General features: G+C 40.1%; 1 protein-coding gene across 4 annotated transcripts in view; it reads right to left on the bottom strand.

Moving 5' to 3' along the window:
- Positions 1–14,478, bottom strand: part of TLL1 (tolloid like 1) — a 131,219-nt gene that overhangs the window by 36,812 nt on the left and 79,929 nt on the right. For all 4 annotated transcript variants that reach the window (XM_035112116.3, XM_088660056.1, XM_035112117.3 and 1 more), the window contains 4 exons: positions 12,117–12,295; positions 10,279–10,384; positions 8,066–8,190; positions 3,749–3,864 (listed from right to left, as the gene is read on the bottom strand). In XM_035112116.3, the coding sequence (XP_034968007.3) occupies positions 3,749–3,864; positions 8,066–8,190; positions 10,279–10,384; positions 12,117–12,295 (526 nt within the window). The remainder of the gene's footprint in view (positions 1–3,748; positions 3,865–8,065; positions 8,191–10,278; positions 10,385–12,116; positions 12,296–14,478) is intronic.

Consider the following 14,478-nt stretch of genomic DNA (forward strand, 5'->3'; position numbering starts at 1 on the left):
GCTGGCAAAGTAATGTGGTCACTCCAAAGAGAGAAATAAATGAAGATGTAGTATAATGGGCACAATATACTGAAGACTTTAGTTACGAATGTTCTATTTTTCTTATGCAACATTACATTAATTGTGGTCTACAAAAAAACATTTAACTTCAATTTTGCAACTCAGCGGACACAGAAGAAGAACTGGAGACAAGGCAGATCAACAGTTCAGGAGGACAGGATGGCTGCAAGTCTCCAGAGATAAACAATCAATGAACATTTGTCAGCACAACTGAGAAATTAATGGTAACGTAAGCAAATCCAGTAGTAGCAGTGCTGTCTCATGCAGAATAATGAATCACACATTTTCACTGCTGGAACAGGAAAGCCCACAATATATTATGGAAAGGGGAAATAAAACATTATATATATTCAGAACCATTTTAACAAAAACGTACCTAGAAAAACTAAGAAAATTTGAAGTGAATCAAATTATTTATATAAAAATGACAGTGAAAACAGCTATGCCATTTTGCAATTACTATACTTTCAAAGTGAAGAATGCAACCTTCAATAAATTAACTTGCAGTTTTTTGCATCTCCATGAGAGCTCGAGTCTCAATATTTGAAAGCTGTGGATAGTGCAGAATGCAAAATATTTGTTTTATGGTTTAGTAGTGTAGAGCATGTCATACAGCTACGCTTTTCAAAGGCTGCTGGGCATTTTGTTTGCTGTTTTGCATCTTTGGGGCCAACAATCTATTTATTTTTTTAAAAATAATTAAATTAAAGAGTTTTGTGATTAGTAAGAAATATCCTAAAAACCAAATATACTTGGAATGTGTCCTTTTTACTTGGAATATGTCCTTGAACAGAAATAAATCCTTGCGCTTGCCTGGATAGAGTGCACATGTGAGGGAAACCTCTGGTTTTTCCTGGTAAAATGTAGCCTACTATACAAAGGTTAAGAACTGCATCCATTGCTCCATGCACTTTTGCCTCTAGCCCAGGCATCCCCAAACTGCGGCGCTCCAGATGTTTTGGCCTACAACTCCCATGATCCCTAGCTAACAGGACCAGTGGTCAGGGATGATGGGAATTGTAGGCCAAAACATCTGGAGGGCAAAAGTTTGAGGGTGCCTGCTCTAGCCCCAGTGGCAGAAGAAGCTGATCAGGTGCGTGGGACGGCATGGGTCCCTGCACCCAGGGGCGGAGCCAGCTGCCCGCGGGGCAGGACGCTCCATGGGGCCTCTGAAGAGTCTGTCTGTCTCCTCCCACTCAGCCTCCCTACAGCTGAGGGGGAGGCAGCGGGTGGACCATTTGGGGCAGCGCAAAACCTATGGGTGCCCAAGCCACCATGTCACTGTCACGTTTCATGGGATCAATTTCAATCTGATACCTCCGAGGATGTGGACAGGCTGCTTGGACGAGTGAAACCAACCACCTGTCTCCTTGACCCTTGCCCATCCTGGCTAATAAAAGCGAGCCGGGAAGGGCTGGGCGATGGGCTCCACGGGGTAATAAATGCTTCCCTCTATGAGGGGGTATTCCCAGACCCACTGAAAGAGGCGGTCATTAAACCACTTCTTAAAAAACCATCTTTAGATCCGGCCAATATGGCCAACTATCGCCCAGTCTCAAATCTTCCATTCTTGGGCAAGGTGATTGAGCGAGTGGTTCCTGAACAACTCCAAGCATGCCTGGAAGAAGCGGACCATTTGGATCCCTTCCAGTCAGGATTCCAGGCCTCATCATGGGACTGAAACTGCCCTGGTCGCACTGGTTGATGATCTCCGGCGGGCTAGGGACAAAAGTGAGAGCAGTTTCCTAGTCCTGGTGGATCTCTCAGCGGCTTTTGACACCATCGACCATAACATCCCTCTGGACCGTCTAGAGGGGTTGGGAGCTGGGGCCACTGTTATACAGTGGTTCCGCTCCTTCCTCCTGGGCCGTGTTCAGAAAGTGGGGGGGGCTCTCACTTGTGGGGTGCCTCAGGATTCCATCCTCTCCCCCATGCTTTTTCACATCTACATGCAGCCGCTGGGAGAGATCATCAGGGGGTTTGGGCTGGGTGTTCATCGGTATGCGGATGATACCCAGCTCTACCTCTCTTTCAAATCAGAACCAGTGAAGACAGTGAAGGAAGTGAAGGTCCTGTGTGAGTGCCTGGAGGCGGTTGGAGGATGGATGGCGGCTAACAGATTGAGGTTGAATCCTGACAAGACGGAAGTACTGTTTGTGGGGGACAGGAGGCGGGCAGGTGTGGAGGATTCCCTGGTTCTGAATGGGGTAACTGTGCCCCTGAAGGACCAGGTGCACAGCCTGGGAGTCATTATGGACTCACAGCTGTCCATGGAGGCGCAGGTCAATGCTGTGTCCAGGGCAGCTGTCTATCAGCTCCATCTGGTACGCAGGCTGAGACCCTACCTGCCTGCAGACTGTCTAGCAAGAGTGGTGCATGCTCTAGTTATCTCCCGCTTGGACTACTGCATTGCGCTCTACATGGGGCTACCTTTGAAGGTGACTCGGAAACTACAACTAATCCAGAATGCGGCAGCTAGACTGGTGACTGGGAGCAGCCGCCGAGACCACATAACACCAGTCTTGAAAGATCTACATTGGCTCCCAGTACGTTTCCGAGCACAATTCAAAGTGTTGTTGCTGACCTTTAAAGCCCTAAATGGCCTCGGTCCAGTATACCTGAAGGAGCGTCTCCACCTCCATCATTCTGCCCGGACACTGAGGTCCAGCACCGAGGGCCTTCTGTCGGTTCCCTCATTGCGAGAAGCCAAGTTGAAGGGAAATAGGCAGAGGGCCTTCTCGGTAGTGGCACCCGCCCTGTGGAACGCCCTCCCAACAGATGTCAAAAAGGAAAACAACTACCAGACTTTTAGAAGACATCTGAAGGCTGCCCTGTTCAGGGAGGCTTTTAATGTTTAATAGATTACTGTGTTCTATTTTTCTGTTGGAAGCCGCCCAGAGTGGCTTGGGAGACCCAGCCAGATGGGCGGGGTATAAATAATAAATTATTATTATTATTATTATTATTATTATTATTATTATTATTATCACCACTCACAGGAGAGACGCGTGGCTCGGGGCAGACTGCCCCCACCGCACCCCCTTCCTCCACCCCTGTCTAGCCCCACCCAGTGCCACCATGCATCTTCTCCACCACCACCACCAGAGGATAACTGTGAGGGAGTGCAGCTCTCAATCTGAAAAAGATTCCCGCCACCACAGGTACCAATTTGGATGGGCTTTCCCAGTATGAAACCCCTGAAGATTAGGCCCGAGCACTCAGATGGGGCTTCAAACAAAAATGGATCTGAACTGCTAACTAAAGCCAAAGTCGAATAAATTGACTACTGTACAGTTCAAAGGCTTTGTCTCATTAACTACTCTTAAAACCACACACTCGTTGCAGCAGAGTTTTAAACCAAAGCATTTTCACTGTGGTTGTATCTGTGTAGGATTGAGCTGAGTTGGGCTGCGAGAGAGAGAGTGGATTTGCAGCATTTTTGTTGCCTTTGGTTTCAGGGTTTTATCTTTTATTTTAAAATTGTTTTCATCCTTCTTCATGGAAAGCCGCCTGGAGAGTGTCATGTTACGGGGCATTAGACAAATGTCACGAATGAGTGAATAAATAAATATGAAGCTTAAAAATAAAATAAAAACCCCACAAGATCAGGAGAAACATGAACAAACAACAACAACAAAAATGTTTGGCTTGAGCAAAGCGCCAACCCTTGGGAATAATTGCAAAGTACCTTCTCTCCAGGCGTCACTGAAATTCTCCATATGCAGTGTGTGTACGAAGGATAGCCATTTGGAAACCCGGGAGAGGAGAAGTTGCCTGTAGACTCTTGCAGTGTTTCTCCACACGCTGAAAGAAATTAGATATTATAGCAGCTGAGGGTTGCCTGACAAAGTGCAAAGACATTGTGTTTCTTCTTTACTGTGAATAATTAACAGCAGAGGCGGGAGATGCTTTATACAAAGCAACATTTTTGAAACAATCTGACAAGGACATTTTGTCCTGTCCAAAATATTATTTCCATGTCCTTTCCCCTTACTTTAAATTAAAATAAAAAAATTGCAGCAGACCTTTAAATGTCACTGCTGACCATCAGGCAAGTAAATGGTAAAAACAACCTTATGTTTCCACACAACAAAAAAATAAGTGGAACAACTGTCATGATGCTGAACATTAACTAGAATTGTTCATGTATTTTATGACATGTTAGATGAGGATATATTCATATTAAACTAGAATTTATTTTTAAAAGATGTGTATAAATTTCTTGTAACAATACTGATAATAAAGCATAGCAAATATAACAACCAATGACATTTATTTTATTGCTATACCTTATTCTTTTACTCTATTTCCTACTTAGCTGTCTATCATACTGTTCCAGGGCAGAATGAGGTTCTGACTAATTTTTCCCTTCCCAGTGAATTTCAGTAGAAACTGAAGTATTTATCTGCCATTAAAGTTCATTCACTTTTCACTCCAGCTAATCTGCCATTTATCTTTATAACTTTAAAAGCAACAACTTGTTTCTCCTGTTGACTTGGTAGCATGGGCTGAAGGACGGCTCTTTGAAGCTCGTTACCTTGCCATTAGTAAGAGTAAGGTCAGATTTTGCTAAAATACTCTGTCACATCCATTTTGAGGACATTAAAATGCCACCTGCTATTCACTGAGGGCTACAAGCATCATCATTTATCCATATCTTGTTATATGATGCAGCAAACTGTGATGGCTGAATTGGCGGTGGTGGTGGTGGTGGTAACAACAACAACAACAACAACATTAGTGCACTACCTAATGTCCCACATTGTACAACTGGTACACTGCTTAGAACTTAAGTAGATCTCCCTTCCTTAAAAGCACACATTCATAAATTCATGGTTCTGCACTGGAAAAATCTCTGACTAATGCAAGAACATTTAACAAAACTGTGAGTTTAGACCTGCAGACGAGAGAAGGCTGGGTACAATGTTGTTACTGTTTGGTGTAAAGTTATTTAATTTCCCCTGTAATGTCACCTCAGGACAATTCTGACCATAAGACCCAAGATGTAATGTTTGCTGAAGATGCCAAAATGGACTTGGAAGTTATGAAATATTCTCAGACCTCTGACTGGTATATTAAAATTAAATCTGACCACAAAAGGGCTGGGTATCTGTGTGAATAAACCTCCTCAGCCCACCTCCTGGTGTTTACTCAGCCTCGTTTTTTGAACTATGCTCACAGTATATCTGACTGGTAAATTATTTTAGCAGGCAAAAAAAATGGTTGTAGATACCTCTATTCATTTAAGAATGTTCTATAAGGTCAGTCAGATGATTTCAAAATTAGATGGTTGCTGGATAATGTAGACAACTCCATTCCTATAGATAGCTTTATATACACTAAGAGCAAAAAAGTTACAGGCTACTTTTTGACCCAAAACATAGTTGACTGTCAAAGGGATTTTTTAAAAAATCTAAATGATTTGGGGAACTTAACTATTTCAACTTTTGACAACTTGCATATCTGATGTTTAACTTACTCTTGGATTGCCTCATTTGTTTTTGTGAGTTATGCTGTAATCGCGATTGGCTACAAACAGAAATCTGTCTGTCTGAACATCAGATCAACAGTAAATGACAGTCTAAGAGCTGCCAGCTGGCAAGATTACAAGTGTAATCAAAAGTCAAATTAAATATAAATGATTTGCAGAATCTTTAAACATATGGGAGGGGGGGAAACCACAAGATTTTGTATAAAGACAGACAATAATGTTCAATAATGCTAAATCTTATTTAAGGTTGAATGAGGCAGTACATGACAACACGGGATTTAAAGTATATGTTGAGGAATAAAGACAAGCCCTGGCTTAGCCTAAAACCTTTTCCTCTCCGTCTCTCCACAAAGCACATATCACGTGACATCTAATCAAAGTATAGCTACATATTAAGTAATGTATTCAGTACCACATCAAATTACCACACCAGTTTATTTTTAACACCGCAACTGTTGGTAACTCCACTAAACTGTAGAGATTAATATATTGGAGGAGGAAAACCGTGTAGCACTATTAAGATTGTTCCATCAGCAAAAGCATTTATGCTTGCCAAAGGGAACAATCTCTCTCCTCTACCCCCACAGGGGATAGATTTGGGGTTCTCCCAGCCCCACAGAGCTGATGGAGCACAGGAAGGGAAAGAAAAGTTTCAGGGCCTGAGATTTTCTGTCAAAGCACTGGGAAGCTTCCCAACCCAGGCGTCCATTAATATATGGAAATATTTTTCTTATTGGCTTTACTAGCTATCCCATTGCCTACATTCCCTTCATTTCTTTAGCTTATAGCCATGTCAAAAATAAGGGGCATTGACCCCAGATATTCCAAGTGTTCAATGTTAATGTCTTATTGGCATTAATTCAAGAAGACCTGCACCACCCCACAAGCCCTGTCATTTGTAGCTAACTGATCTAAAACATAGCTTGCTCAGAAAAGACCATGATGCCATTTGTCACAAATTAAATGCTACCCTTGACGAATTTCATATTCTGCTTTTGGTTAGGCAAGACTTTGATGGTCCTAGTTGAAAAGTGAAGTTCATTACAGCGCGTCTGTAGTTCCTAATGTTATTAGTTAAAATTCCAACACATGACAATTCGAAGGATTTCAGTTCATTTGGTACCGCCAAAATTTGCAACGTACACAATTTTTTGTAAGCTTATAAGATGGCTTGCTGTTAACAAACTTTAATTATATGTTACAACCTGTTGATAATGGGTTTCATTATGCTGAAGTTAGTCCTTAGAAAATGTGAATAAGGCACTGTAGCCCCTTTGCTATTTTTTAAATTTACATTTCTTTTTAAATATAGTGAAGGGGGTTACAGTGCCTTATTCACAATTCCTAAGGACTAACTTCAGCATTTTTCATGTCACAAAAACCTTATTACTTACTTACTTACAGGGAGGGAGGGAGGGGGAGATTAAGAAACTTTATGAAGTTTAACATAGCTTTATGTTTCCTGTATTGCCTGGTTAGATGCCAGTTCTTCTACCATGAGTTGTTTCTTTATCACACATATGCCTTGTGAATTGTTTATAATAATTAGAACTACTGAGTGGTGCAAAAAAAAAAATGCTCCTGAAGCTGAAGCTGGGGTATGCCTATCTTCTTCCCCCTCTCTCTAATTGGTTCCTCTGAACAGACAGGAACTAGCAGGTGTGAGAGATTAGCATCACACAAGACATGCTCTGTGTTGCACAGGCAAGGGCTGTGGGCAGGAAAGAGAAGTTACACATGGACAAGAGTGAACGTTGACCAATCACATTTTTAGGAGGGGAGATTGTGAGAAGATGCTGTTAAGGCTTCATGGATCTAGGACACGCATAGGCAAACTCGGCGCCTCCAGATGTTTTGGGACTACAACTCCCATCATCCCTAGCTAACCAGATCAGTGGTCAGGGATGATGGGAGTTGTAGTCTCAAAACATCTGGAGGGCCAAGTTTGCCTATGCCTGATCTAGGAGCTAGTTAACTGATCTGCAAGAGAGGGAGAGTGGCCAAAGAAATAAAGTTTCAGACCAAGTGACCAAGGTACTATCAAGACTCTCTGCAGCAAGAGGTCCAGACCAAGCATGATGGTTATTGTATAAAGAATTCCTGCACAAAGAGCTGTTCAGTGCAATTGTTTTGCAGGGCATCTGGATTCCGCTGCTGAGATATGTTAAACAAACCCCATCATTCATCTAAACATAGCTCCAGGCTTAAAGTACAATATCTTAAATAAGAACTGAGAGAATGAATCATGTTTTCCCCACTTCCATATCCAGCAAGTGAACAGCTACGGTAGGCAAGCACAAAAATGCCATATGAGTCAGTAATTTCAGATTCAGGCCATTCATACCTTAGTGCCTAATGTCCCAGAGCTACCACACTTTAAAATGCTTACGATCTCAGCTTCCAATTATGCGTTAAGTGCCTGAATAGAAACCGATTATTCAAAACTATCCGTTTGTGCTCATGAACTCTGCAGGAAAGCATGCTTTATCGGGCATATGTTTTATAGTGCAGTACCTGGACATCTGTACAGCTTTCTTGCTTGTGCAATATCTCCTTTACTTAATCTCGTGCGCTGACCAATGGCCGGTCGGATTCCATTATCATCACGGGAAGGAAGAATGGTGTCCAGAAACATGCCCCTAAAAATAATTTTAAAAACGAGAAACCCAATCAGGTTTCATATCAAACAAAGCTATCAAAATCTAACTTTTACTAATGTATATTGTGATGTTCTTGGCCAAATTAGATGTTTTTTTAAAAAAATAGCAGGCATAATGGAAAACTCGAGAGTGGCTTGTTTGATTAAATTGGTTTGTTGTTGACAACCATGCAACAACAGTTTAGGAAACTGTTCTGCTCAAGTCCCAGTTCCTTAGCAAACTGTCAACAATTCCGAACATCAATTGATACCATGCAATGAAATTAAATCAACATCAAGAGCAACATATCCCACACTAAACTGTTAGTTTTCATATAATTAGTACAATGAAATCTGCTTCAAATGCTGTTTTTGCTTTTGAGGAACCATAGTCATTTTCTTGTTCCCAATCATTTCCACAACTGCTTGAATATATATATGCAAAGTAGATTATGCTTATAGACTGCTTCGATCAGGTGCTGTTCACCATGCTAGCATACTTTATTCTAGGCATTTATTTGCCAATGCAATCTTTGAAAAGGGTCATAGGTCTATCAGAAAACTCTTACTTTTATAATCATAGTCAACAGTGGACGCAATCTTTTGAACTGTGGTGGAATTTATTATGGGGAAAAAATCAATACATAAAAAGCCTGCATGTCTGGACGGGGAGGAGGAAACCACATTCAAAAGACATGCATAAAAGAACAATGTCAGATTGATTCATTCTGTTACCAAGCACCATGAGTGCTTTCTAAAGGTTTCATTTCCCATCACAGTAATCTAAAAATGATCAAATTAATGTCACTCACAATTAAGAAAAGATCTAATCTCCACGAGTAACAGAATTTCGGATATATAATGGCTGGGAATATTCCACAAAATGTTTTATATAGTAGCCTAGAATAACCTTTTTTCACCTTGGCACCTTTACGCTTTGTGTTCTGAGAAGCCTTATTCTATTTTGCTCCCTCCTAGCGTCAAAATAGGACTTGTTCCTTTTGAGGGTAATGGCTATGATCTAGCAACCTAGCACAGGAAGTTCCCCATTGTCTACTATGAACAAGAAAACTCTGAGAGCAAGGGAGCAGTTTTCTTTTCTTTTTCTTTTAAAGTGGGGGTTACTGTAAGACAAGTGTAAGAAAAGTCTATCAATCATCATTATGAGAACATACTTATAAAATAATCAGACACATCTAAGAGAACCATTTTCACAACTGTTAGCTTGAGGAGCTACAACATGATAAACCTCTTTGGTCAATTGCCTGAATCAAAACTACAGTAAATTGCAAGAACTCAGGCCAGAAGAAAAATGGATTTCAAATAAATCTTCACAAGGTTTTATTTGTGTAATGAGGAGTTCAAATAGGAGTCAATCCAAGTATTGAACAAAAATTCTCATTGTAACAAAAATTCGTTCAGATCTCTAAACAACAGTCTTGGTACACACTGACCTGTGAATCTTTGGTAAGCTACCTCTGTTTATTATAAGTAATATAACTTCGTCTTTAGAAAATTACATGTATTCCTGATATAAGGATAATTATTTTAAGATGTTTTATCATTTAAAACACAGACAAGCTATATTTGTACATTATAAACAATTTAACTCTTTATTTAGAAAACAGAATGCAATTTTGATGTAAGGTTAGTTATTAAAAGATATACCTGTTATGTTCATTTAAACATATTCTCTGTCTTTTACATATGATAAAACTTTATGTTTAGAGATCTGAATGAATTTTTGTTACAAGGAGAATTATTCTAAGATTCATTTCTAATTTCTCAATATTCCAGCTGACGAAGAATTGTCGAAACAGGGCCTTGTCCTGATTTTTACTGGAATTTATCTTTCTTTGCCTTCAATACTGGGATTGACTCCTATTTGAACTCCTCATTACACAAATAAAACCATGTGAAGATTTATTTGAAATCCATTTTTCTTCTGGCCTGAGTTCTTGCAATTTACTGTTTATTTCTGGACTTTACCAAGAACTCCAATTTCTACTAAATCAAAACTACATCTATAAAATATATACACAAAGAAGAATGGAATTAAAAGTCAAAAGGTATAACCTGAGACTCCAACCTTGAGAAGGTGTTCCTGGCATAGTGCATAATGCTATCAAAATCATATGGCTCCCCCAGAGAATTCACTTCTCCAGGCTCCATCTTCAAAAAGTTGTACTCCTGACCTATAATTCATAAGCAAGATCTCATGTAAGCCTTTCCTAAAAAGAAAGAGAAAAACAGAAGAAAACAGAAGTCCCAGCCCTTCTACTTACATACAGCACTGCTGCTCTGACAATGCATGAGTGAATATATCCACTTTGGAGATATATAGACCTCCTCAGAATTCAAGACAACCCAAAGTGGTCTGAGATGGAATGGGCTAATCTTGAGACTTTGGAACCGCCTCAGGACTTTCGTAGAGTGTTTTATTTTTCTGGCCCAATACAAAGCATTTTAGTATCTTTTGCAAGCACATCCAGCTACTCCATAACTGGACACATTAGGCAGAGAGAAGGGGAGGCAGGAGAGGAGGGGCAAATCAAGTTTTACCCTCTCTCCTAACTTTTCTTCTATCCATTTGTTTGGAGCACTGAATGGTGTTTCTGGGCAACATTGACCAACTCCTGCCGCAACAGTGACCACGTCCAGGGGAAAAAATGTGATCCAAAGGTGAGTTTTCACATCTTACAACTATTGCAGAGTACTGGTGGTATAATATCTTTAAAGGTTTTGATGCTATGCCCCTCAGGAACAAATATTACATTTATATGTCAAGGTCGCCTTAGCCATTCCTCATTCAGGCAGAGAAACTCAATACTGATGAAGCCAAAAGTTTCTGCACAACTATCAACAGCTTTTTGATTCATTCTTAATGTAATCATTCTTAAATATTCAATTTTTCCTCATGAATCAATTTATTCTTTTAACAGTCCTATTAAACCTCATCTTACTGTGCTACGTGCTATGCTGAATAGGAAGGAAGCCAAATGGAGACAAATATTCTGGGACTACTTTCTGTCCTTATCTGACTCATTCATTATATATTCTTAATGTCATGTTTCTACTCTGACTGTTGCTGTGGGAACATAAAAATCAAGGTTTTTTGATGCTGTTAACATAATGTGGAACTGATTTTGTAACCCATTCTTACACACATTATTATTTATTATGTGCAGCATATTTTTAATTTTCAAATGGCTTTATCGTCTTCATTGGAGCCTTGCGCTACCATGTATGAACACAATTTCAACCATCACATAGTTTCTCCTCACAACCAACCCTTTTCCACATTCTACTGGCTGCTCCTATTCTTTATTTCCAAATATAGGGAGACATTTCTCTCTATGCACCCAGGACATTCAGCTAGTTTCTTACAGCAGGCTTCCTCAACCTCAGCCCTCCAGATGTTTTTGGTCTACAGCCCCCATAATCCCTAGCTAGCAGGACCAGTGGTCAGGGATGATGGGAATTGTAGTCTCAAAACATCTGGAGAGCTGAGGTTGAGGAAGTCTGTCTTACAGGGTTTAAAGATGTGGTTCACTTACTCAAATGTTAGAGAGCAACAGATCATCTGCAAAGATGTCTAGGGGCACATACCTTCAATATAACCAATTAACAACAACAACAGCTTCTTCAAACAAGGGTAAACTGCCAAGGAGGCAGCTTGAGGCTATGGAGACTGCATAAGCTATCAATTGCTTTTACTAACTATTCTCTGTTTTAACACAAAGTACCTTGCATAATGCAAATGTCTCATATAAACACCCACTCTGAATAGCAGGACTGAATTTTGCTGTTTTAGCACTGTCCAGTTAAACCAATGTGTACGAACCTCAAGCAAATAAAATTGGGCAGCATTTTAAAATACAAGACACTACACTAAAATAGAAGAAAGCACACTAAAAATGGTCTCACCTGGCTGGATGTTTTCTCTGATGATGGTTACATGATCATCTCTGTCTGGTCTTGTGTGTTCATGCCAAAATCCTATCACATGTCCCAGCTCATGAACAACAATTCCAAATTTATCACAGTTCTTGCCAATAGAAATTGCCTGAGGGCCATTACCCCTTCGGCCTACATAAGAACAGCACCTGTAATTTAGAAGAAGAACACAGATGAATACTTATGTGAATATTGCTCGTTCCCAGAAAGGTACTGCGATTTGCATTTTAATCTTCTGAAAATCATTAGTTTTTCTGTGGTTTGGCAAGAAGATGAAACTTTGGCTCTCTCTCTCTTTTTTATAAAAACAGTAAATGTTTAATTGTACAATTTTCTTCTCAAAGATAGGGGTGGGGGTATAAGAAGCATTTGTTTTTACAGTAAGAACGCTTAATATAATATCGTCCTTGAGGAGGGTCAGCCAAAATGAATTCCATTGCCAGCAAAAGTAAAAGACTGACAAAGGAAAGCATTTCTGAGGAAAAAACGGTGCAACGTCACTTCCCCCTCAAATTCTTTATCAGTTTAATGTGGGGCTGCAGATACATTTAAATATTTTTAACACCTAGTGATTTGAAAATCATTAAATATGCTTTCAAGTTGTGGAGTATTCCAAACTGTGATATAAAACATATTTATAGAAAGGAACCCATTAATTATTATTTTTCCTAGTCTGTTCTAACACAGACTAGACAAACCAGACATGATGACAGGAGATTCTGGTGGCACTTTAAAAGCTTTAATAGTAACTAGCATTGTTGGTAACCTGGATAAATTTTTTTGTCTTTGTGGCACTCTGGGAGAGGGGCTAATCATTTCTTCCTGTGCCAATTCACCAGCTTAAATTCCTCTTGAACTTCCAGGTATCATATATAATGTTTAGATGCACCTTTTGCCAAATATCTTTTTTAAAAGCATAAATGGCCCTGGGAGTTCTGGATGGTAGTAGATTTAGCTCATTTTCTTCTTCTTTACTTATACAGTATTTTGTATAACACTTGATAAAGCCTCTAAGCAATTTAGGAGCACATACACATGACTAATGAGACTGAAACAATTATTTACCACAGGGGATATAAGCAGGGTTGTATCCAATTAAGTCCAACTCAAGAGTAAACCCACTGAATCTAATGGACTTATGACTCACTTGTTCATTGATTTCAGTGGATCTGCTATGAATGTGACTCAGCAGAATACAACTTTTAAAGCAATGGACTTCATCTGGCTCACTAATGGGTGGTGGGCTACAACAGCAATGCTACAAATAAAACAAAATTAAGAAATGTGTCTTCAAATACATGTTGAGGTTGAAGGGGTGGAGTCCTAATCCCCTGATCTTTGCTGCTGGAGGGGTTTAAGATATGGCAGAGGTGGTCATCTGCCAACTTCTGCTGGTTGTGGGTGCTCCGGAGGTCCCCACAGAAAGTGTTCCCACCAGTGGCATAAACCATAGGGCCTTCAACTGGTGGAAGGCAGAACAAAGCAGTCCATGGATCTACCAGATCCAAACCTGATCCCTCCTGCTGAGAGTGACCCAATTCAGAACCCTCATCCAAAGAAGAAGAAGAAGAAGAAGAAGAAGAAGAAGAAGAAGAAGAAGAAGAAGGAGGAGGAGGAGGAGGAGGAGGAGGAGGAGGAGGAGGAGGAGGAGGAGGAGGAGGAGGAGGAGGAGGAGGAGAAGAAGAAACCACATCATCTGTTGTGGCCACTGCAAGCACAGGGCTTGCTTAAGTTTGGACTCAGTTAAAAAGAATAGCAATCCCATGGAATAACTTTGGGCCCCAGGAAGTCATGCCCATACCACATTCTCTGAACGCTGCAGTGTATAGAACAATCTTACAGTGGTTGAGCTGCTGGCCTGTAGCCTCCTAGTGCACACTCCCTAATTTTCTTTGCTTCTGAACTCCTCCACAATAAAATCACAATGGTTAAGTATCTACACATGTATTTTTCCCTTAAATTCTTCCTTCAAGTATTCTCCTGACTGGGAATCATATTGATGTGGCAATGCTCACACGAATGTTGAATGACAATGTTCTATATTGGCTTGGAGCAAACTAATGCTAAACATCACAGAAATAAAACTTAGAACATCAGCAAAAAATGTGATAGCTGGATTATGTAGCAAAAAGATTCCATTAAAATCACGCTTTGGATAAAATGTTCTGAAAGAGGGTACTAGTTCACATGATTTTTGAAAGATGCCTAGGAAATGCCCTTGCCTGAGCTCACCTACAAACTGCTATAGAATATAATTTTGTCTTAAATACAATGATTCAGTCAATTCAAAGTCCTCTTGGTGTCAATGGACCTTTTTTAATAAATAAAAATA

This window comes from Zootoca vivipara, chromosome Z1 (assembly GCF_965207765.1).
Source record: "Zootoca vivipara chromosome Z1, rZooViv2.hap1.1, whole genome shotgun sequence".
NCBI lineage: Eukaryota > Metazoa > Chordata > Lepidosauria > Squamata > Lacertidae > Zootoca > Zootoca vivipara.